General features: G+C 39.1%; 1 protein-coding gene across 1 annotated transcript; it reads right to left on the bottom strand.

Moving 5' to 3' along the window:
- Positions 1-7,548: 7,548 nt before the first annotated feature.
- On the bottom strand, positions 7,549-23,361 carry LOC122666898 (protein LATERAL ROOT PRIMORDIUM 1-like). The gene is made up of 4 exons (XM_043863000.1): positions 23,357-23,361; positions 9,269-9,356; positions 8,027-9,007; positions 7,549-7,914 (listed from the first exon to the last, which is right to left on the bottom strand). Exons 3-4 carry the CDS (start codon positions 8,775-8,777, stop codon positions 7,574-7,576), a joined length of 1,092 nt encoding a protein of 363 aa, XP_043718935.1. The 5' UTR covers positions 8,778-9,007; positions 9,269-9,356; positions 23,357-23,361; the 3' UTR covers positions 7,549-7,573.
- Between the last annotated feature and the right edge of the window lie 3,109 nt (positions 23,362-26,470).

Here is a 26,470-nt window from a genome sequence, read left to right as displayed (position 1 = left end):
TTATTTATCTAACATATAAGAAAATGGACAATTGACAAACTCCACAATCTATGAATCAAAACTAAGCTAAACTGTCATACACGTAACCAACAAAACCCTCCTAACCAAGGAATCGTCAAAGTAATTTATCTCCCTTGGAATATAAACAAAAGAACAAGATAGAAAAGAGGAAGAAAGATAACGAATATGTTAAAGATGGCATTTTCAACTTCATCAAAAGAGGAGAATGTAATACTGACCCAAATTGCCCAATGACCAACGCAGAAGAAAATGTCTCTCCTGCACTGCGATGGTGAGGAAAAACTTGGTTCAATCATCAAACTATTTTCTTCCTATTGATGAGCCAAGCCAGTATTTATAATTAGACTAAACCAAAAGGTCTTTTTTGGGTGAACCTGGTTTGACCATCCACACAACAGTTTAAAAGAAAATGGATTGAGGTTCATTCAGCACATACAAAAGTGTCCACGCTCCACTTGACCAGCAAAAAAGAAAGCATTTGGATATGGATCCGGATCCGGATCGTACGGTACAGCACGTCCCCAAAGCAAAGCACCCATGAGATACAAATGCACTCTAACGTAACATAAGAGAATAATTCTCAAGAAAGTACGTACACCTCTTTACGTACTATACCATAATATAAAGTGTTATTCGAGTCGGACCAATTAACATTCAACCCACTAAACTCATGAAAAAACAAAATCAAAACAAAACAAAACAAATAGTCGACCCCACTAACAACAACATATGCCCAAACAAAGCATAACACCAACCACACAGGCAGGCAGAAACAAATTCCATGGCACAACTCCGATCCATAAAGTTCTAAAAACAAACCAGAAAAGAGCTTTCAAGATTTCCTGTTCTGGGAAAAATTGCAGGAAAAGAGAGCTAAACAGACACACCGGTCGGGAGTATAAAGAAGATCGATGATGAATAATGTGTCGAGAAAAAGATATAAGAAAAAAGGAAGATTCCCAGAGTCACTTGGATTCTTTGCACCCCACTTCTAGTATAGATTAAGAACATAATAGTTAATACTCAGTAGAAGACAATGGCCGACACATTAGCTGCGGCATTGTATTGTGTCCCTTCTTAATCCATCTCGAAACACATTACTTTCTACAGAACATACTCGGAAGGAAGATCAGACATTTTCACATTCTCAAGACCCTTAACAGACCATTCAACATACAATAATAGTGCAACCTATAGAGTGTACTTTCAACTTGCAAAATCTGCAGATGGGAAGGAAGGATATGGGTTGGTAGTTGGGTCCAAGGAGAATAGATCTAACAAGGTCTATGCAGCTATGGAAGAATGAATAATCCATTTTGATCATATGATCACACGGATGATTTAAGAAAAAGTCTGGGTCTACAGCTGCAACGAGCTGGAATCTTAACACACACGAAATTAATTGGTAGGCATATAAATAATCCTTTCAGTAGATGAAACAACAGAGAAAGCTATGCACTACAGCAAAAGTCTGGTAAAATGTAGATTAATGGAATTCAAGATGAAACAGTCATCTCTCATTACATGTATGAATAAAATGGAATCTTATGACATCCGACAAATACGGAAATATAAACCCCCACCCCACCCCAACCCTTAGTCTAGCAAAATAATTAACAAGCTACAGAAGTCACACTATCCATGCATTTCCAATATACTAAAACATAACAAGGACCAAGTCAGCATTGAAGGTATTGGTACATAAAACACAAGATCCAAAAATAAAAGCAGCTTCTTGAAATTGTTAATAGTTAAAGTAACAACCACATACCATGAATGTTTTCACTTTCATAAACATGACCCCAAGTTTCGCTCATTTTTTTTTTTTTGTCTTTGAACCACCTTCAAAGATCAGACCAACATATTTTGCATGATAAATGCCTGCCTCACATAGCTTATCAACATTGGAAGTTCTATATATACTAGTTAAACCATACTAGTCCCAGTACCGACAAAATGTGCCCAAGAAAAATTTTCAAGTCTTTAATAACTCGCAGCAATCTTCATGTTTGAGGGGGCACAAAACACAAAGTGTGCATTACATCATCCAACTAATGAATTCTGAGTCCCAATCAGAAGGAGAAGGGGGGAATACCTACACCTGAACCATGTTATAAGAATAAATCAGTGAAACATAGGGATTTATGGTGTCAAGTTTCTTCCAGATAAATATAGACAAGATAAGATGATTAATCAGCAGCCCTCTAGAAAACCAAGAAAAAAATATATTTTTTTTTTTTATTCCTTCATGCAAAATTAACAACCATATGGAGTTGATCGAAACAAAACAATAAATACACCAGATTCATACCCATACCAAGCCTATATTCTTTCACATCCTAGGCTAGCAAATCATATACTTTCTTTAACATTCTACACTAGCAAGCCCCCATATAATGAGAAAGAACAATTACTTGCAACAACCCAACATACGGAGAGCCTTATTCTCCTTCCCATATTAATGCAAATTATCTCAACAAGTCAGCAATCTAAACGATCAATTTACCCCCAAAAAAAATCTCTATTGAACAACCTGAAAAGCTGTTATTTGAATTTTCGCATAACATCGAAATAACACAAAACCACATACAACTACATAAACATATTATTTTATAATTACCTAATATATCTATAGCCTAGTAAGGTCAAATTGTTACAATAGCACACCCAATTCTTTAAAAAAAACAATAATATTTAAAATTCCATACAGAAATTAATCAAACTCAGCAGACTAAGTCAAAGTCCTACTATGTATAATGGCTCTAATTTATAGAGCCCACGCAAGGTCTTAGTAGACTATAACCATTCCAATAGTTCAGAAAAACATGACAAGTATAATTTTACAGACATGTCAAATCAATTATTATACTGCCATATAAGTTCATGAAATTGTTGGCATATATTCATGTATCAACAAAAGCATAATCCACCATTTGGTCCTTTTTTTCCAGGAAATATACTTAAATAAAAAAATTTACATATTGAAGGAGGAGATAACAGAAACACAAGAAGCCCTATTTGAGTGGATGAATATCTAAATATTATGAGCACATACAGGCCTGATCTGATCTGGTGATATCTTCTCTCTCATACTCAAAACCAAAATCCACAATTTATTAATAGAAGACTACCTAGAAATTTTGTTTAACAATATTGACAGATTTTAAATCATCAGAATGCCCATCATATATTCTTATGTCCATGCAACACAGACACATAAGCTATATCCCACCATGGGATCATGGAGCTGACTTTCATCCCTCTTCATATCAATGCACTTTGATTAAGCACAATGTCACCAACCAGCCATCTATTCTGGAGAAGTAGGAAGTCCAAGTTTTCAACTAGAATGCAAAAATCCATAATCCATGAGGAATAATTAGGTCCTCTTTCACTTAATTCACCTCTGTTAGTGAACTTTTGTGTGGTTCACCAATTGCCATGCAACAAGAAAGGGTGGACATTAGTGTGTGTCCATACCCATAAAAATTTCAATCATCAAACCCCAATGTAACTGATCAAGTGTAATCCCAACACGAGTGTATACTAGGGGATCAATACATGGCTCAAAGATACACGAATTACAAGATTACCACAAACCTCAATTATGTATCAATAAATCTGAGTGGCATGTTTGTAATTTTTTTATAACATTGTCTTTTGTCCCCATAAATATGCTCATTTTGGGTGAAAATTTTGAACAATATGATCAGTGAGGTGTCCTCTAAGACATGGGACCCGGCCAAATGTCTGCTGTTGCTCACCAAGTGGTAACTAGTGAACGTACAACAAGTGCAATAACCTTGGAGAAAATATACAATTAAAATTAATTTAAAAAGTACAAATATATCACCAGTACAGTGAAATCTCCCCCATCCCATAAGGCCAGCCTTGTTGGGCTTTTACTATCACATAACATTTGTATGTAGTGAAAATAAAGGCTTTTGTTTTTTTATTTTCTGTTCTTTTCCCAATTTTCTACATTACCTTTTCCATAGTAGATATTCAAATTAACCAAGTTTTACTCTTTCTTAAGCATCCAAAAATCAAATTAGTAATTATATGAAGAACAAAATATTATGGCAAACGACGTTCTGATATGTGAGAGGTTAATGCATGTAGAACAGTCCATACTATTTAGTGATTATGTAAGGAGGAAAATTTTTAGGCAAAGAAGTTTCGATTGTGAGAGGTTAATACATTTAAAGAGTCCATAAATTATTTTTTTGGGGTGGGGGGTGGATAAGTATAACAGTCCAATGTTGATTTTCTGTACGACAGTCATTGCTGGAGAATGAGAATAATTCTACTGTAGCATTAGAAACAAAACATGTCCTAATACAAATGATAAAATCTCTACACAGAAGAACTTTCATTTGCATAACTTTATAATCTAAGGATAATATACCATATCGTAGCATTCACTATATTTTCTAATTTAAAGGAAAGTAAATGCTTGCATGCCCATCAAAAAAGGTAACGCTTGAAACTTGGTGACATTGCATATAAAATGCAAAAATTGATCTCATGGATATCTATTCCATATTCATATAAAAGCGCTACCACAACTATTTATTGGTATAAAAATTCATATAAAAGCTACCATAACTATTTAATGGTATAATCGACCAAGTACATTGCCAGCTCTTGGTAACTACAAAATTGGTCACAATAAAATGACATAACATTCCATCCAGCCCCACCCCACAAACCTGATTTCTGATCATTATTAAACCCTTTGAACTTCTAGAACAAGATACTGATCAAGGACATGTTTTGGTGAAAATTTGATGTGTCCCACCATAGGGGAACTCCTATCCAGCAATGAGATGATAAATACTAAAATAAATAAATGAACTGATATTTAAAAGCTTAATTAATCAAGTAATACAACCAAGGTTTTGCAATCTCAAAAATCAATTCTTTACCTGTTCTTGCACTAGGATATAAATGCTTCTCCAGTCTAAAATTACATAATATATGCAGTGGAGAGGTTCAAATAGAAAATAGACAAAGGAAACTAACTAGACATGACTATTTGCTCCAACCAAGCAGAAACTATGTACCTGAGACTAATCCAAAACAAGCAATATCTGAAAAGAATAACAAACCATAGGAATTAAAAAATAGGAAATTTCCCTCAGATTTTTCATGTGTACACATTTGCAAACATGTGTTTCACTTCTAGAAACTGATATGGGCACTCCTCTATATCACTGTATATTGGTATCGGGTATTATATCAGAAGGGTGATTTTAATAGACCTATTGTATCGTATCAGAGAGACGCAATATATGCTAAAGGTATGTATGGAAATAGTCAAGAAACATATTGAAACGCAAAGGATATGCAAAATATGATTTTGAAGCATAAAACACTATAAATAAATAATAAGTAAAATATATCATGTATAAAAACAACGAGACAATTGTATTCAATTGATTATATATAACGATGAGGTTTCTGTATGAGGTATCGTATCAATAGATACGATATGTATTGGTTAGTATCGGAGGATACGAAAGGATACTTAAAACCTTGCCTACATATATGTGTCCATCAGAACCATCACTTTCCACACAATGGACTTGTTTTGAAACCTTAATTGGATATAAAATTAAAATTTGCAAATAGTCAAACAGCAGAAAAAACACTCTTACACTATCTCAAGCCCAAACGTTAACAAAGTCAGTCTCCTTTCCACTCTTCCTTTCCCTCCTCCCCTAATGTGCAATAGATACTTAAGGCAACAGTACATGCACCTAACCTCACAGTGCCTACTTCATTTTTTAAACATAATTAATCAAATGTATACACAAGTGATATTTTATTTCAATTTTGGTGTAAAAAACAAATGTCACTTCATTAAAAATTGCGTAAAGAATGAGAAAAGCAGCATATCTACCATAGATTAGTTTTCAGCAACCTCCCAAACATCATTCTGTAGGGATGTTAGGAACAGAAATACCCATTCTAACAGATTCCAAAATCCTTCTTAGCCTGTCCACAAAAACCGTAATGTGAAGGTTACAATTGTTATAGAAATTGTCCCCTCAGGGTAGATAGTCATCTGATCAAATGACCAGGTTGGTGGCAGACCACAGAAATCAGACAAGCAATATAAAACAAATACCAGAAAGACCATTTAATCCTCGATAGTCAACATTGAACAAAAGAATTCCTATAAAGACACAGCACTTATTCATTGCACCACCCAAAGAAATAAAGAATCATTTTTGAAGAAACGTAACCAAGAAAGCAATCAAATCAGTTAGGCACATGCTGAATTGAGGACACACATTTAACTCTAATGTGCAAAGAAACAATATTAAAAAAAGGTTTAGATAAATAGTGTAATATTATATGCAATCTTGTAAACTGTAAATACAACATAGAGATACGAACAATTATCAATCATGAAAAATGTGACCACAAACATAAAATATAATTTCTCAGGTAGTAAGTGGAATAGGGTAAATTAACAGCTCACTGCTTAAAAAAATATGAACAAAAGTATAAAGAAGAAACATATTACTACATTGAATAAACAAACATGTACAATAACAACGTCTATCGAGGTAGAGACATGGCATTTTCAACAATATTGAATTAAACAAAATTACTTAAGCTAATTGAGGACATAAAGTGTTAGGGACATACTTAACAATCGAGATGATAAGCCATAAATATTAAAACACTAGTGCTATAGCTAAAGCAATAAGCAAGGGCATTATGTACACATGCTTCTTTGCTTGAACTTTCAGTGTCATTTGTATTTTACAGAAATCTAACGAATATTAGGGGAAAGAGGAAAAAACACTGCAATGGCTCTTTTCCTTAGGAGGCCCAATATGATAGTGACATTTTAACAACCATAATGGCTACTGGTGAGGACTGTGAACATATGATTAATCATATATAGAGTACTTAGTTAGGGGGAGACATCACAATTATAACCAGCCCAAAACTTCCACCATCAACAATTCCATAAATGGCAAACCATCAAACTCACTCAAATTTTTGGGTGTTCATTTGAGGCACATCTCCCTTGTGAAACAATGTGTCTTAAGCTAATAAAACATTACATCACAAGAAAGATAGTTCATCATACAGCATCAGTTGAACAGTTGACACTTCATCTTTAACCGATAAATAGATACTAGCAATCACTTCACAACAAATACACTGCATTCATGAGAGAGAGAGAGGGAGAAAGAGTACAGTAAGTTAAACAAACTAGCCATCACTTCAAAGGAAAAATTCATACTGTGAGACTTCAAAAAGTTGGAATCCTTACCAAATAGGTTTATTCATTTTTCAAGCATATAATAGCTGCTGTACTCTATATAGCAAAAAGTTGACCACTTGTAAGACAAGAGAAAAAGAAATTGAATCAAGAAAAAAAAGTTAAAAGAAAAAAGAACAAGAAATTCAATAGTGAAGAAGCTTTTGAGAATCAATAGAGATACAGAAGTTTCAATAATAATAATAATATTAATAACAATCTGCTAAGGCAATATTGACTAACATTGTATTTTCCCCTCCAAGCCCTTCAATTTATTGGGTTTCCATAAGCCGTACCTCCAAGCAATCCACCACCAGCAGAAGCCGCATAAACATCTGAAGGATCAATAATTGGTGAAGAAGAAGAACCACCATTCCTACCACCCCCACCACCACCACCCCCCAAGTGCAACTCAGAGAGATTAGGAAACCCATCTCTCCCTTCAACTCCTTGATCATATAAAAACCCTTTAAACACATGCCCACCAATCTTCACAACAGCCTGATAAGCATACTCGTCGTCACCATCATCAATGGCAGTCACCCGAACGCACTTAAAAACTGCAGGCGCCCTTATCTGCCCCGGCAATGCATCCCTAAAACTCGCATCTAATCAACACTCGATGAGAACAAGGGGAAAAAAAACAAAAACCCAGTTAAAATTCTTCCGGAATTATGATTCTAAATGTAATTAAATGAAAACAAGTTGAGAAGTTCAGACCTTGATGACTTGAGCTAGTATCAAAGCTTCTTGGAGGAGTGTCATTGGATGTAGAGGTATGTGAAGTGGTGGTGGTCTGTGAAGCAATGAGTCTAGGCTTCTTGACGCCGGAAGTAGACCCAGAAGAACCTGCAGCGGCTGCTACGGCTGCCGCGGATAACTGACGCTCACGCCGGCGAGATGCTGGGACCCACGTGCTCTTCACGTGAGTTGCGCAATCAAAACCCCGGCTCTTACAACAAGTCCTACACCGGCGGTGGTTGCAGTCCTTCTTGGCTTGGTTTCCACAATCCTGACATGTAGTTGTCGATGAAGACGAGCCCGCAATCCCAACTGCACCGCCGCTACTGGTTGCGTCACCAGTGCCGGAACAGCCTCCGGTGTTGAGAAAATTAACAGAATTCGTGTGATCCAACATGGGCTTTCTGAGGAAGTTACTCTGCTGGTTCTGCCATAACTGAATTTTACTACCACTACTGCTATTACGAGTGTTGATGTTGTTATGGTTATCGTCGTCGTCGATTCCAACGTTGCCAGAAGAAGCGAGTAGAGGGGAGGTGGTGAGGAGGGGTATTACGCCGACACCGACACCCACGCCAAGAGCAGTTGCAGCGTTGGAATTGCTAATCTGGTGATGATGGTGGTGGTGGTAGTGATCGGAGATGATTGTGGGCTCTTGATGTTGTGTGTTGTGATGAAACGACGATGCCGGAGCGACGAGGAACACGTCACGAAGACCCACCATGCCCATCTCTGGTGGGAGACCGTAATTAATTGGGTGTCGCGTGGCCGAAGACCAAGCGGCAGCGGCGGTTGGAGTACCGGTGGGGGTTGCGGCACCGGCACCAGCTGTAGGTAGTGCATTGAAGCCGAGGGAGAGATCATCTGCACGGCCGGCAGCGGAAGAAGATGAAGCTACCCAGTCTGCGAAAGCTCCAGAATCAGAAGGGAACCTTCGTGTAGTAGCCACAACTGCGGGTTCTGATAAAAAAAATCAAAATCCAATTTTGATGAATTCTTTCTATTATTATCAACAACCCCCCCCCCCGCCACTCAAAAAAAAAAGCGAAAAAAGAGAAAATTTTCTGCAATTCTTCTGGTGACCTTAATCTAACAACCTAAACTATCTATGTATATATCTATGGTGGGGACTCTGAAATTCCTTGTGAGAGAGAGAGAGAGAGAGTGAAATAAATTCCCTTGGGAAGTTTTTCTTCTTTTTTCTATCTACTCACTTATTACTACTACAGCTTCTGTCGCTGCTGCTGCTACTGCTACTGCTACTGTTACTGCTGTTGCTTCTGCCACTGGCTTTTTCTACAGAAAAAGTCTTCAGAGCCCACTCACTAAGGAGTAAGGTAAGGACTTAGCTTTCGCCCCGCAAGTAGAGAAGAGAGAGAGATAATGTAATAACGACCCTATCATCTTCTTCTTCTCCTTCTACTGCTGTTGCTGTTGCTGTTGCTAGTGCCAACGACCTTTCTCAGTATTTTCCCCTAGGCCTATTTCTCTCTCCCGCTCTCTCATACACAACAAATCAAAACTGTTCTCTGTCTCTGATGCTTCGGGTGAGTGGGTGGGTTCATCTTCAGCTCAACTCTAGTACTACTCTTATTCAGATATGAGGAGGTGAGAGAATATGAGTTTTATTGCGTCCGTTAAAGCGAAATTTGCTGGCTTCCGCTAAATATTACTAATCATTCACACATTCTCTCTCGTCTCTAGCAGACACACAGAGAGAGAGAACCTTTTTCGTTGTTTTTTGGGTTTTTTCTACTGATTTGTAAGCATCTGGGCCGGGACTCGGGAAGGGGTGGGGACTGGAGAGTGGGGAATAGGGAGACGAGTTGAGGGCTGCTCTGTTCACTCGTCACTCTCTCTCTCTCATTCTCTCATTCTCTCATTCTCTCTCATCAGAAGAAGTCCAAAAGACCAAATATGACATGTTTCTTTCGGCAATTTATCGGGACTTGAATCGGGTTAAGGATCGGGTCATATCTTTGTTCTTTCATTTCGTTTAACGGGGCACCTTCCATAGTTCCATGTCGGGTTTGTGCAGTCAGAATAATCTATCTAATCATATTCTGTTGCGTGACTCAATTAATTGTGTCCATTGAACCACGGTTATAGGAATAGTAATCCGATTGCTATCACTCCTATCAATTTTATTTTATTTTTTTTTTTAATAAGATTGGCCCGATGGCCTCCTATCAATTTCAATAGTGTAGGTTCACTCGAATTATATTATATATATATATTATGTCTTATACTGTGTTCAAATGTATTTGTTTTGGATAATTTTGTCTTGTAATTATATTATATGTATTTATTATGATCATTTCAAAATTTTGAAGTTCTCACTTAGGTGTTAATGCATGTTTTAATCATTTTATGTGATTGAAATATATATATATATATATAAATACATTTCTTATATTAAGGGCATTTGGTAATTTTACATATTAAATTTCAAGAATATGAGAAAATTTAAAAAAAATATATCATTTTAATTATGTTACCATGTGTAACCATGGCTCCCATGTTTTTCTTTTATTCCCAAGTGTTTGCATGCATGTTCATGCTTTGCCATGTATAAATCCCTCATTTAACCCTAGAAGGGTATTTTGGTCATTTGACCATTTTCAAGCCAAAACATGTTTACAAACCTCAGAACACTGCATGTTTAGGTGTATTAGGATGTTATAAAAAATTTAAAACCATATGTCAACTATTTCAAATGCATGTTGGTTATGACAAGAGCCTCCCCAAGGTATTTTCCCTCTCTAGCCATCCCAGGGACAGTTTGGTCATTTGACCATGTTTTTGCCCGTGTGCTTTGAATACAATTTTCATACATGCATTTGAATGTTTTCCAAATTTTTAAATTGCATTTTAACGATCATTCATGTTTTGGATAACTTAGGTCTTAATTTTGGCCATCTTACCCTTTAAGGGCATTTTTGTCTTTTTCACTAAATGACAGACCATTGGATTGTGGGGTGTATTTTCCAAATAAAAATCCTCTGCAGTACCACTGGGTGTGCGGTGCACATCCGGCGGCACAACAGAGGTCATGTGTGCCATATGTGCCACATGACCTCTACTGTGCCACAGGATGTGCACCGCACACCCAGCGGTACTGCGGAGGATCCTGGTCCTTGTATTTCCTACCTTATTTCAACATGTTTGACAACTGTGAATGTACTTTGCCATGATTTACTTTTCAGATGAGGTATTTGTGTATTTTGTGCACCTTACCCTCAAAGGCATTTTGGTAAATTTGCAATTAACAAACCCAATTTTACACTCGAGTCTCCAAATTGCTCAGCTTTGATGCTTTTAAGCTGTAGTTTTTTTTCGGGTAGGTTAAGTTGTAAAACTTACTTGCAATGTATTTCTCATGTTTTCGGATTTATTTCCATGCATGTTCATGTTTTTGTCTAATATGGGCGTTTTGATAATTTTATCATCATTTCATGTCTGTGAATAGCTTTTTACGTTTTTTCATGACTACAATTGTTGCAAGGCATGTTTAATGAGTCTTTTACATTTAAATAAGAATCACAATGCCATGGCCCTGTCTTTGACAAGTAAGACAGTTTGGCCTGTGTCAACTCCCTGGCTTCTTGATATATGTAATTAGGATGCCTTGCTCTTCTCTTTTCCTCTTTATCAATAAATTCCCTCTTTACCAAAAAAAAAACATAGAATACCAATGCCATCTTAGTATATTGATCCCTCAAGGGCATCTTTGTAATATTTAGCTTTTAATGCTTAATTTCATGTTAACTTAATAGTCTTTACATTCGTTCAACATTTCAATCCTAGTTTAAGGTTTTCATTAATAAATCAATCTTAGGATTTTCACCATAGTGTTAGGGTTTTTTTTTATTTTTAAATGCATTAATTAGATTAATTAGGGTTCATAATGTATTTAATACCTAATCTGTAGTTAGTCATTAGGATTAATACATTAATTTTGATTAGCATAATCAGACCCATAAATCTTAACCAAAATAAGTTAAATATTTTCAAAATAGACTAAGTCTAATCAGACCCATAAATCTTAACCAAAATAAGTTAAATATTTTTAAAATAGACTAAGTGCATAACACGTACAAACAACATTTCTACATCAAGTGTATGGTCTTGGAAGATCGGTTCCAATCGGGTGTTTTGGGGTGCCTAGCACCTTCGCCAAATGTAAACTTGACACTTATTCAGAAATCTGGGACATACCAGCGATTGGGTTCGAAGTTAATTTAGCATCCTTCCTTCAAAGGAGGGGCACTATTTATGGGTCCTAGACTCTAATCTAGATGTTGACTCCCTTTTTTCCTTTTCACCCAATGCACTCTCTTGGACATGAGAGAATAACACCATGAGATACTAGGTTGGCCCCATTAATTTAGAATACTTCTACACAAAAAAACAAATGATGTATGGTAAAACTAGGACTGTTTTTTTTTTTTTTTTTGGCCCAACTAAAAAGAACAGAAACACACATGTAATGCATATTAACAGAAGTATTTTTTTCCTGTTTGTACCAAATTACATTCTTACCACAAAAAAAAAAAAAAAAAAAAGTTTGTACCAAATTACATAACATATCATCTTACACATATTTTCATTACTCATATATTTGATACTCATATATTTGATAACACTATTTTAGCCATGTAAGGAAGATTGTCGAATATAATCAGACATTTGTGTATTTTTTTTTAAGTTTCTACAAAGTGCTTCTCAAATGGCCATAAGAAGTGTTTTTTTTTTGTTTTTTTGTTCCACAGGTTTGTTTCAAAAAAGCATAAACACGTACAGACAACACATACAAGTTCTTCTCCTAATCTGCTCCCAAAAAGAAAAAGAAAGTATTTTTTTTGCGTTACCATACAGCCCTTATCTCCTTGATTCACCTTTTTTGAATCGGCTCAGACATCATACTCCCTCCACCTCTCTCTCTCCTCCTCTTCGACTGCAACACACCCTCGCCCCTGCTTTCCTTCACTCTTCCCTACACATGCATCCCTCCCCCCCTCCATCTTCCCCTCCCCTCCCCTCCTCCCTCTCTCCGTCTTCAACCCTCTCCCCATCCCCGTCCTTCCCACCGGCCCCTGATCCCTGCAACTCCCGTCGTCCATGCTGCAAAGCCCCATCAAACCCCATTGTCGCCGACAAGCCCTCCAAAACTGCTGCGACGGTGAGTGGTGTTATTCACAAAGAACCCTTCCAAAAGTAATATATCTAATGTTTGGTGAGAGTGATACATAGTATTCACAACAACTTGAGAGCAATACCCGCAGCCAGAGCATGACCTCCGCTTTCATGACCCAATCTTCAGTTCTCAGCAATAGAGCTCATTAACTCAATAATTCATGACCTCCGCTTTCATGACCCAATCTTCAGTTCTCAGCAATAGACCTCATTAACTCAATAATAATATCTTAATTCAACTGGGTATTCGGTTCAGAGAATTGGTGGACTTTGTCAGAAACAAAGCTCAAGGGGTGTTATTTGGAAGTCTGTGTATTCTCTGAATATGATTGTAAGAGTATTGATGAGGGTTGTTACCGGCCGGTGATCTTACTAGGTTAGAGTATTGATTAGGATCTTAAACACTTGAGTTAGTGTTGAGCCTGAAAAATAACCAAGTGTGTGATATTAGGAGTAGATGTAGACGGTAGTTAATCGAATCACTATAAATCTTACATATTTGTCTCAATATCTTTCTTTTTTCTTTGTTAAATCATTTATCGCTTAACATATCTTTGGATATTTATTATTGTCTTGAATAGTTGTACATTAAATTATAAGTTTTATTTTATTCTCAATTCATCTCCCTCTTGGGTTGTCGGGCCTCTATAAAAATCCTATGAACAGCTCATCCATAATATATAGCTTTCCTTTTTAATGTTTCACTAAACATGTTAATATAAATTTGGTTTCCATCAGTTTTGATAGGAAATTAGTTGGAATACATCAGAACCGACTGAAACCCTAAAAATTGGAATCAAGATGAAAAATTAAAATTTAGGGACGACACTGCATGACCAAGAAAACCAAAAAAAGGTAAGTCTCACCATTACTGGATGGTATGGTATCACACACACACACATACACTCATATTTTGGTGGGATCCAATTGGGATCAGATAGTTGGACGGTTATGATCATTTTTTGAAAAAACCTGTCAAGTCAAACCTATCGCCAGTTTGCCTTGGAAGAGCTTATGAGAGAGTGAGAGTGATGTTTTGGTGTTATTCTTCTTGTCGTATGTAATAAAAATTATGCTTCTTGTGTTTGCTGTTATGGGCACAAATATTATTTCAATATATTTTTTTGTATGAAACAAATATTACTTCGTCGCAAAAAAAACAAAAAAAAAACCTGGAATTCTATTAAATAGTGCTTAGGGTCTATATTTAGTACAAGTAGTACTAGGTCAAGTCGATGTCCTAGCTTGGGCTTTATAAGGTTGGACGGGACCCCTTGTGTCAAAACGTGATACACGTCTCATTAATGAAAGGTTGGAATCCCCATGAATGGGCATTGCCAAGAAGATTGTGTCAATTCCATTTAAAAAACAAATTAAAAAAAAACTTAAATTCTTTATCTTTAGGGCAATAATAAAGAAGGAGTGAGAGAGAGCGAGAGAGTAAATCACTAATCTCCTTCCCTACTTCCCTAGTCCCTACACTTTGTGAAGGGGAAAGTGTAAGGAATTCCTTTATCAGCTTAGGCAATTTCGTGTTGGTTTGATCTCAAAATCTAAGACTAGAGCCAGACAAGGAAAGACAACTTGGAAACTCCCTTAAACATGCCCTTTTTATTTTTTTTTGAGTCTCTACTAAATGTCCCAAATTGATCGCAAGGTAGACTGAGTTATTTCCACCTCCCTCCCCATCCCTTCTTACTAGCCAAAGAACACTATTATTGGGTGGCAATGCAAATTCTTAGAACCCTAGACTGATTCAGCATTGCTAGCTTAGATACTTCCCAAGTTAGATGAGATTATCTAGTCATGACACACTCTCATTTGTTGTATGACATTAAATGTTATATGGGAGAGTGTTGAGTATGTCAATAATTTTTGATAAGTTAGCAACATATATCAATCATAGGGTAGGACATAAGAGGGCAATGTGGTCTTTACCAAACGGGAAGGGCAATCTTGGTGGCATGCCTAGCCTTTCCCTCCCATGTTATATCTAGTGGTTTAATATTTTTATTATTAAGAACATGGGTTTAGGTATTTATATTAGATCGATCATATCGGTATCAGTCACGAGTCACAACCAATACATATTGATACGTATCACTGGTATCAATAGAAAAAAAATGAACACTTGTTAGACCATATCAATATCATTTCGGTTCGGAGTTGGTCAATACCCATTTTGATCATGTGAACTACATCTAGGAATGTTATAAATATTGCACATGTTGAGTTAAAGAATGCTAGCATGAGAGGTGTGGACAACATTATGGATGTTCTTTTTTCTTTTCAATTTTAATTAATTTTATTTTTATAAAAAAAAAAAATGTAAAACTATTCACGTAGCTCTATCATTTTTTTGTTTTTTTTTTGGTAAAGACGTAGCTCTATCCTATAAACTATAGAATGAGAGCGAGGACCACCCAGTGAGTGTTTAAATTTGATGCCTCAAGCAAGATATCACCATAGGAGAAGAGACCGGAGGAATTAATACCATGTATTTCTAGGAGAATTCTACACCTATGAAAAGATAGTTTTCCCGTTAGGCTATTTGCCCTATTATTAAGAATATTTTTTTTACTATCGAGGAAACCCTTGAACCTGTTTGAGTTTACGGTTTAGACTTCCCGGTTACATGAAACCTCCCCCACTCCTTGTAACGTTTCATTCGTGGGATCTCGAACCTAAGACCTGTGACTGAAGCATATCATCCTAAAACAGGTGAGCAAACCCCCTTGGGGGGGGGGGGGGGGGGTTGTGCATGTACATATCTTGTGGACATCTATGAAATGGAGGAGGAAATTAAACATGAAGTTAAGGTCATAAGCCATCAGCTTTCCATTTGCTTCTGCAACCAAATATCCTCCCCCCAAGATAGACATGGGTACCTATCATTTGAAATTAGTTTGGATTTTAGAGGATTCATGGTTTTAAAACTTGGATTAGAATCGACTGAGTTGACTCAGAGAGTCTGTTCCTATTGCGTGTGAAAAACTCTGTCGTTCGGTTCACCCAAGGATGAGTCTGCTAAAACCAAGTGAGCACAAGAGAGCCGGTTTGGCTCCGGCCTAAGACTCTTCGACACTCAAGTCAGGTCTTCAATGCAACAGCGTAACTGCGTAGTCAAAGTAAGTTGAGCGTTTGGGCTCCATGCCTGGGTACTTCTAGGACGAGATGAGGCAGTTGGAGGAGTCCTTGTATGGTAAGAGTCCTCTATTGGTAGGGTTCTTCCACGCAGAGCGAAGTTGAGAGTTATTTTCGGAGTCGGTCTCTTAGTGAGGTAAGAGTTCTGATGGGAGTGTGATTCGATTCCGTGCGGGATTGCGACCCAATTCGTATCCCCTGATTGTCGGGACATGCTGACGTGGCTCCGTGATCTCTGGTGCGCCGTTATTGAGGTTTCTGGAGAGGGCTCGGCCTCGGAGCTCGGCCTTCGATGGTCGTGCCCTAGGTACTCGGCCATGGACTCCCGTACCCATGGTCTTCAACCTCGTGCTCGGCCTAGGTGATGAGTACCGGGTGCCTCGGCGTTATGTTCAGTTCGGTGAGTTCTTTAGCGGGGCGGGCCACTCGGGTGCCTAGCCCACTCTCGTCCATGGTGGTCCTTTGCCCATCGCGGAGGACTCGGTGTAGTGTTCGGCCTCAGCCGCGCAGGTATTTGGACTGATCGTAGTTCCCTTTGTAGACTGGTTCGATGTCGCACCATCTGGCTCAGCTCGGGCCTCGGGTCAGGCTGGTTCATCCACGTGCCAACCCCCGAGTGGAGGGCGATTCTATGACTCATCAGTTCCAATTAAACTCGATCAAAATTATGTATATTGCATTTGACCGAGTTAAGCCGAACCATGAGGAGACCAATTGATTATAATACCAATATGCAATGAATTCTGAGATTGATTTGATTTGAAAATCGAATAATATAAGAACGAATATAGATTGATCCCATGAGGAAGCTAAACATGGATCTTCTTTTTCAGTAGTTTTTCCATCTTTTATCACTGAGGAATTACTAATTAAGAGATGTCTTGGATAGTCCTAGATATCGTTTTTCTACGTAATTTTTTAGAGAAAATTAGTCTCTAGCTAGGCAATGTCGAAGGAGGTTGGATCTGCTCCCCACTTGGGGACGGTATGGACAGATCTGAACCCTCCATAAGATGTAGGTCCCATAACTCATTGAGAGTTGAGATCTGTCCCCACTACTCCCCATGTGGGTAACTGATCCAAACTCATGCCGAAGTTGAGGGGTTTCCTTTCTCTGTTTGTGTATTTCTGTATTCATCTGAGTTTACCTAGTTGTCATTCTTGGATCTTCCTGTTACTCTTTTTATTAATTATAATATTTTTAATTATTTAAATAAAAAAATAAAAATAGATCGATATCAAATCCGATTCTGCCAATCAAAGCTAAGGATTTAATAATCGGTATCAAATACAGTATCAGTCTCAACCGCTATTAATACGGATAAGTCTGTATCAGTCCAGATCAGACAATTTCACTTCTAATTTTCATTAGAAAATCATGTGTTTTTTTTTTTATAACATTTTACTCTTGATCTGATATTGATTCCCAATCATGGGCAAATGCCGATACTGATACGGATAGGCTGATTCGGTTGATCCGGTACGGATTTTTAAAAGCATGATGATAGCTATTTGGATTGAATTAACTTGAACGACAAGCGTGTCAACTGAGAATCTTCTTCGAGATAAGTGAAGTGGGTGATCCTCTGTGTGTGGTATCTAATCTACTGTCGATGCCAGCTGGATCAAATCGTAATCATCCAATCTAAGCATTCCAATTTGAAACAAGAAATCAATTTGAAATGTGAGATAGTGAAGAAACAATTGGTAAAGGTCGCAAATCATGCTCATGCCCAACGAAGCTCTCAGTCTCAGCAAAGCAAATATTCTCTCTCTCTACTTACTACAGAGAGACAGAGAGAGAGAGAGAGAAAGGAAAATTTTGAAATAGAAGTGAGAGGGTTGGGGGGAAGAGAATAGAATAGAGAGAGTGGGATCCACCAACATTTTGGGTCCACAATAAGTTCGGCGTCTTGCCACCACGCTACGATCCGTAAATTTAGGTTTGGCTGTCTTAAAATGATTGCTTCTTGAGCACCGAGCTGTTTCCTCTCTCTTTGCTTTCTTTTATAATTTCTCTCTTTTATCAATCAAACTCAAAATCAAAATCAAAATCAAAATCAAAATCAATCCATATTAACTATGGAGATGAAGATTGAAGAAGAAGAAGAAGGAGGTAGGATACTTAAGAACTTAACCCAACAACTAGCTTTTCCTTTTAACCAAAACAAACAAAAAAGTCTTAACTTATCACGTGCACACAGCTTCGAAAATACTCAATAACAAATCACCGACCCATGACGACCCCCTTCTCCATGCGTCATGTCATTGCTTTTCAACCTTCTGAGCCCCACCAGCCAATGTGACAACCCACCCCCACCAAAGGATGTAAATGGATAATTGAAATTCGAATCCGAATTCGCATCCGTATTCGTTTAGGGGCATCCGTATTCGTTTAGAGATATCCAGAAAATAATCCGAATATTCTGATTAAAATCCGTCCAATAAAAAATCCGAATATTTAATAATAAAAAATTAAGTAAATAATGATTTTTAGGATTTTTGAAGATTAAACAAGTTCTAGAATATGATGAAAAGAGAATCATGATCTAAGAGATATGGATTGAGAGAGAATTGTATCCGCTAGGGGGAGGAAGGTCCGGGTTACACAAGGCAGATATGTAAACGGATGGTCAAAAATCCGAATCCGATCCGCATCCGAATCCGTTTAGAGGTATCCGTATTCGACCAGGGAATATCCGGCTCCGATCACATCCGATCCGAATCCGATCCGTTTACATCCCTACCCCCACCCCCCACCCCCACACCCAGACATTGGTTGGTACATGGTGGTACAAGGAATCATCTCACTACATGGCCATATCAATATCAGCTCAATGCCAAATCAGTGGTAGAAAAACTAGAGAGGGTAAAAGAATAAAAACTCTAAGAAAAAGAATATTGACCAATTGTGTGGTTTCTATGTCTAGACATGAGATCGTGCTCATTTAGTCCCGAGTAAACTAAACAATCCTATTGTGTCAGATACTCTTGTAAGCACTCTTATCTTGGCCTTGTACAAACACTATATGACCAAATAACGATCTCTTGTTAAAAAAATTACATCAAAATCTTTGAAGAGAGGGAGAGGGCAAAAGCATCAATCCAGTCCAATACAATCAATCCGTATCAGTATCAGTATCGATCATGACCGATATTGTGAACTAAATCCTCGAATACATTCTCTTGATTCATGAGGTCTTCTTGGTTCTTCCTTATTAAAATCTTTGCTAATTAGTTCATTAATTAATTTTTTTGGGGTCATGTTTGGCTAAACTTGTGATGATTTTATACGAAATATGATAAAATTTGGGTGGACTTATATTAATATTGGGTTAATATTATATATGAGAAAATTCAGCTATAGAGTATAGACTACTTTGGAATCCTTGAGACTTTCAAAGTTCAAATCCAAATTTGATAGAATAATTTTTGAAAAAAAAAAAAAACCAATTTAGAGTGTGTAATATTCCTTGGAGTCTTATATTATGATGAGAATCAGAAGCTTAATTATAACTAGACGTGACTTTGGGATAACCAAAGTAATTAATGTTCTTGTAATGCCATTTTATATATAACTTATTAAAATACAGAGGAGTTGAGTTAATCTTTATATTCTATTCTATTAAATTTAGCAATTTTAGTTTGAAAAGGAAAAGATGCAGTGGTCCTTCAATATTGATCTTTAAATGTAGTTGGAGTTGAGATTGGAATCCAATCTGACAGCTACATTCACTTGTTTTTCAATGACACTAAGAAAATGTGATGCATTACACAATATATTTTATTTCTTGTCCTATTAGAATCCAATCATTATTTCATTCTATTGTTTTCAACTATTTTCAAATTTTTTATATACTCAAACCCTAGGATAGTGGGTGAATCGCCCTTTTTCAGGAGGGTATTTTAGAACATACAAAAATTTGCTATGTACATTTTCAACATCCCCTAGATGGCAATAAATATCTTTATAAATATATTTCATTTTTGTTGTATTATCCTTCATTTAGAATTATAATTGTCCAATGTGACCATAGATGATTAGATGTTCACTCCCCACCCAACTAATTTTTTTTTTTTTTTTGGATTACCTTGGTCATAGAAATTATACTCTATAATTGTTTTCTAATTTATAGATTCTTTTTCATAGATCTAGGGTTGGCAACAAAACATTTCTCAAAAGAAAAGAATAATCCCAAAAAGTGACAATTAAGGGTTCATGGATGATTTGACTCTTCAAAAAGATAGCTAAAAAAAAATTTGAAATTTAACAACCAACAGATATGAATGCACCTATTCAATTACTTAGATGAATACGACTGTAGAATTCTAAAATGCAATAGAATAGATTAAAGGGTAGGAGGGAAAAGAATGAAACCCTAAATATATATAAAATAAGAAGTTTAAAAAGCTTAATATAGATCTTAAAAGTAAGAGGTAGAAGCAAATGTTGCAAATAGATTTTACCAGTGGCAATTGAGATAGCAAGACAAATGGACATATATGTACTCCATTAAATTAACTCCCCTTTCTTTATCAGGTTTTAACATATGCTAAACATATTTCAATTTTACTTTTTTGTTTTTCATGGTCAGTAATTCTTTATAATAACAAATTCAATGCTTGGATAGGTTTTTAGGGTTCATGTACTTGAGGAAATTATAGTTATAGGTCCTCATCAAATGAATAGAATTGGATTTGTCATTATCAGCTTTATATATTGGAAACCCTCGAATGCAAAGACTAATGTGCCTAATTAGAATAAATTACCCTTAATCTTAAAAATTTATGATCCTTTTTAGAGCATCATCCCTATCAAATACATCCCCTTAATGTTATAAGTGCGGTTTTTTTATTTATAATCCATATTGTTTTTAGTGCATAACCTTTTAAGGCACGATTAATGATTGGGTATTAAGTCCATCATTGTTAATGAGGAATTACTCTTGTGAAGGCCAATTCCTCTCTCTCTCTCTCTCCCCTAATACAATACTTAAACAATATAGATTAAACTTAACCATCTAGATCAAATGAAAAAGGATGTGCTAAGAACGCATTTTGTGCATTGGTAGCAGTGGAGGAACCCACTTCTAGGCTCTAGCTAGCTAGCTCTACTTTTATCATCTATTCCTACCATGTGGAAAGTTGTTTGACATTTCTAATTAACTATAGGACAGGTACAATAATAATAAATAATGTAATATATATGGGTATGTGATATGCTAAATTTTGTGGTCCATGCCAATTATGTGGCATACCATTTATTGGATTTTACCTTAATATATATCTTCAATACAGAGGTTTTTGGAAACAGTTTTCCTCCATCATGGATGAAGAAAAAGTATATCTATTTAGGGTTATTATTACTTTATTTTTATTAGACGAAATCAAAATTATCACTCCTCGCATAATGATGCCTATTCTACTACCATAATGATACCGTAAAACTCTTTTTATTATCGGTGAATGACAATGGGTCCATTGTTTTTTTACATAGTTTTTGACTTTCAGTTTTCTTTAAATCTTTATCCTATCACATGACTTAGTGCAGAGCTCGTAAAAATACATTCATGTAAAAAGATAGCTTTTACCCTTGCTAAACTTCTTAGAGGGGGGACATGAGAGAAAGAAAGAAAAAAAAGGGTATTATGGTAAGTGAACATATTCACTGTGTCGCAGCGCAGCCTACGCCTAGGCATTTGGGGGTGAGCGTAATGACCACCTTGCCCCCTGCACAGGCTGCCCATGTGCCTGGGGTGTAGGTTGCGCTGTAGCACAGAGAACATTCTCCTTAAAATGAAATAAAAGTTTACATAATATTAAAAAAAAAAAAAAAAAAAAAAGGAAAAGAGAGAGGATTCTCTAAACAAGCAGAATACACTACATCTCCTCACATTGTTTTTCTATTTTATTTTTAAAAATTAATATAATAATATACATGAGGAGGGAGGCCTAGTGTACGCCCTAGGCTCAGAATGCCTTTCCCCAAAGAAAATAAAAATACAAATTACACATAACCAATTAGACCAAGACCTGTACTATCTTAAAAAAAAACCAATTGACGAACTTGAAAAAGAAAACTAACACAAGGGAATCAAATGAAGAAGAACAACCTTGATATGTACAACCATGAGAGCCAACTTGTGCTTCCCCAAATCAGAACCAATTAACCAAAAAAAATTGGCTGCTTTGGTCTGGCCATGAAGATGCAATTAAGGATTAATCGATCAAAGTAGGGTTTAGATCTATTTTTTGTTGTGGTAAAGATCCATCTGGTGCTACGTACCCCTATATCATTCTGTGGAAAACCAAACCATGAAAGTAAATTTGTTTGGTAGACTGATTTGTATTAAATAAAGGAGATCTTGTGATGAGTTTTTTTTGTTTTTTTGGGGTAGTAAGATCTTGTGTTGAGTTGGCATAAAGTGAAGGGTGAGAAAACCAACTAGGGCAAAGCTCCACGTTTTTCAAATCTTATAAATCTTATCTGTACAAAACTATTCACTGATGAAGACATTAATGGATGTGATACATTCAATATTCACCGGGCCAATCAACGACCGCCACGTGTCACAGACGACCCGCTCTATAGCTAAGGGGAACGAATCGGGGTCCCAGCACCACTCGGGGGCGCGGCTCCTCACCAGGGCGCGGCCTCACCCAGGCGCGGCCTCACCCAGGCGCGGCCCTCACCCAGGTGCGGCCTCACCCAGGCGCGGCCTCCTCACCAGGGCGCGGCCTCACTCAGGCGCGGCCACCACTTGGACGCGGCCTCACCTAGGAGCGGCCACACACCCAGGGGGCGCGGCTTCACCTAGGCGCGGCCACACATCCAGGCGCAGCCTCACCCAGGCACAGCATCGTGGGCACGTGAGGTGGGGGCCACCCATCTACGACCCGATCGTATCGCTAAGACTCATGTCACTACCAGGACTCTAGACCGCCGCTTAGAGGTCACGTCATCCAGACGGATTCAAGCACCAAGGACGTTATCACCACACGCGGGTATCTATCCACGAAGGATCCTGATGCCACCAGGACACTCCCTCCCACGGGGAGATGGCCAATCAGGATAGAGCCCCGTTACCCAGGGCCTCTATCCACTCAACGGCACAATTGCCATCAAACGGGGACTCTCCACACCGCCATACACCGCCATATGCTACTATAAAAGGCAAGGTACGCAACCCCATCAAGGGACATCTAAACTCATATTGAATAATCACTATTCATCTGTTTGCGCCAGGAGATCTAACTTTGGCATCGGAGAGCCCTAGGCCGGGACCACACCGGTTCTCTCTGTTGACCCCTTTGGTCCACTTGCAGGTGACGGCACTCGCAGGACCGCTCGACGATTTCTTGACGCAACAGATTGGCGCCGTCCGTGGGAACAACACTAGCCATTACAACTACTAGCTCGCTTCCATACTCATTCAATGGCACGAAGGAAGACTACCACCACCAACAACGGAGCAAGGAATGGATCACCACCCCCAGAGTGCTCTCGCCGCAGAGCCAACAACCAGGACCATGTCCCTCTGGAGGAGGAGATCCCCCTTAATGACCAGTTCGTGATCACCGAGCCCAACAATGACGAGGCCGACGATGTGGTGGTGGAGGTGACACCTGACCCCAATGCTCCAGCCACTGTGGGTCAGATCAACGACCTGCAACGACAGATCCTCAATGAACAACGACTCTTTCGAGAATACCTGACGTAGCGTGCGACATCTCACCGTCGGAGGACTTCACCATCAGCAAGGGTGGAGTCCATACCTCAACAAGAGCCAAACCCTAGGAGATCATCTCCCAGGGGCGCGAGATCAGAGAGACTTGCGCGACAGGCAACCCCCACTCCGAAGCGGGGGGAGCCTTCCCAGCATCCCAGGAGAACAAGAGACCACTCGCCACGGTCAGAACATGGGAGGACGCCAACACCCAGGGCGAGGGTGTCTAGCCCGCAGAGATCGGTCCGGAGGACTGTGTTCGACTGACGACCGGAAGAAGGTCACATACCACGACGGCCGGACTGCGAGAGAAAAAGCCCCTCACCTTCACGACAGGGGTTCATCACGGCATGACCATTCACCATCCCGCCAACACTCAAGGCGGGAGGGGACATCCAGGAGAGAGCGTGAACGGGGTCGCAGCGAACGTCCAGCTAGGCGTGGGGGGCAGACACGGGACGAGGAGCTCGATCAAAGACTCCGCGACCTGGATGAGAAGCTGGAAGGGTTGAAGAAGCAGACCAAAGGCGAGACACATTCCATACCTAGACAACACCCCTTCTCGGCAGAGATCATGTCAGCCACACTACCTTCCAGGTTTCGACTACCCACCTTTGAACTCTACAGTGGTACCACTGACCCTAATGACCACATCAACTACTTTAATGGCATGATGACGCTGTATGGGGGGTCGGACGTGGTATCCTGTCGGGCATTCCCTGCGTCCCTCAAGGGAGCAGCCACATCATGGTTCTCCAGGCTACGACCGAGATCTATATGCTCGTTCGCAGAGCTATGCGAACAGTTCGTCACCCGTTTCCAAAGCAGCGTCAAGTAGAAGAAGACCACCGTCAATCTACTAAACGTGGTACAGAACCCTAGGGAATCTCTCAGGGAATACGTTACCAGGTTCACCAAGTAGTCCCTAGAGGTTCGAGACTTGGACGACCAGACACAACATGCAGCCCTAGCAGGAGGTATTAGGGACCTGGACTTGATCAAGGACCTGGCACGTCATGAGACAAGGACTATGAAAGAGCTCCTGGAGCGGTGCAATGAGTTTGCAAATATGGCCGAGGTACTACAAGCTAGAACAAAAATAATCGAGGTCAAGCCACAGGACAACAAGAGGTCAGCACCTGATGACCGCAAAGAGGGTAAGAGGTCGAGGACAGAGCGCCGACAAGAGAAGAGCGACCGCCCATCTAGGAGGACAGACCGCCGCCCAGAGAGAAGTGAGAGGGCAAGCACCCCTGAGTTCACACCATCAACACCACCAGTCCCGATACTCATGCAGATCCAGACCGTGACCTACTCCATCGGCCACGACCCATGCTAGCAGCGCCAGAGAAGCGAAACCCTAACAAATATTGTCTCTTCCACAAAGAGAATGGGCACGACACAGAGGAGTGCTATCAATTGAAGAGAGAGATAGAACAACTGGTAAGAGCAGGAAGCTTAAACAAGTATGTGAAGGGGAGACGTGACAACCGCTCAGGCCAAGGAGATAGAGGTCGCGACGGAGACAGAGTGGAACCGAGACGAGAATAAAGAAGAACAGATCGAGAGAGAGACCGCCCAGAAGAGCGGAGAGATGCCACAGAACCTAGTGGCACCAAGGGACCTCCTATCCTCACCATACTTGGAGGACCAGGGCAAGAGTCCACCAGAAAAGCTAAAGCTCATGCCAGGTTCATGGGAGTGGCAGAGAAGCCCAACAAGATAGCCAAGACTGAGGCGGTGATCTCCTTCTCGGATGAAGACCTGGAAGGACTAAACTTCCCGCATGAAGATGCCTTGGTAGTACAGGTGGAGGTAGCCAATCGACCTGTACACAGGGTACTGATAGACACAGGGGCGTCTGTTGACGTACTCTCCTTGGATGCCTATCGACAGTTCGGGTTCGGGGACGACCAGCTCAAACCAGAGCCCACTTATCTCCATGGATTCTCAGGTGCCACCGCCTCCATCAGAGGTACCATAGAGCTACCCGTCACCTTCGGGGTACACCCTCAACAAGTAACCATCATGGTAAATTTCATGGTAGTCAAGTCCGTGGTGTCCTTCAACGGCCTCTTAGGGCGACCATCACGACACCCTTAGAGGAGTCATATCACCACTTCACCTGAAGATGAAGTTCCCCACCGAGAATGGGGTAGGCGAAGTCCGAGGAGATCAGAAGAAAGCAAGGGAGTGCTACGCCACCTTCATGAAAAAGAATAATGGCAACACCCGTGGAATGGCACTCTGCCTAGAGAGCATGATCAGTGACCAGAGAGATGAACTGACAGAGAGAAGGGGAAGGCCAGTGGAAGACCTCATCCCATGGCCCCTCAGCCAGGATGACCCCTCCAAG

The sequence above is a fragment of the Telopea speciosissima genome, chromosome 7 (genome assembly GCF_018873765.1).
Source record: "Telopea speciosissima isolate NSW1024214 ecotype Mountain lineage chromosome 7, Tspe_v1, whole genome shotgun sequence".
Taxonomy (NCBI): Eukaryota; Viridiplantae; Streptophyta; class Magnoliopsida; order Proteales; family Proteaceae; genus Telopea; species Telopea speciosissima.
The sequence above is the reverse complement of the archived record's forward strand: the minus strand, read 5'-3'. Positions and strand labels throughout refer to the sequence as shown.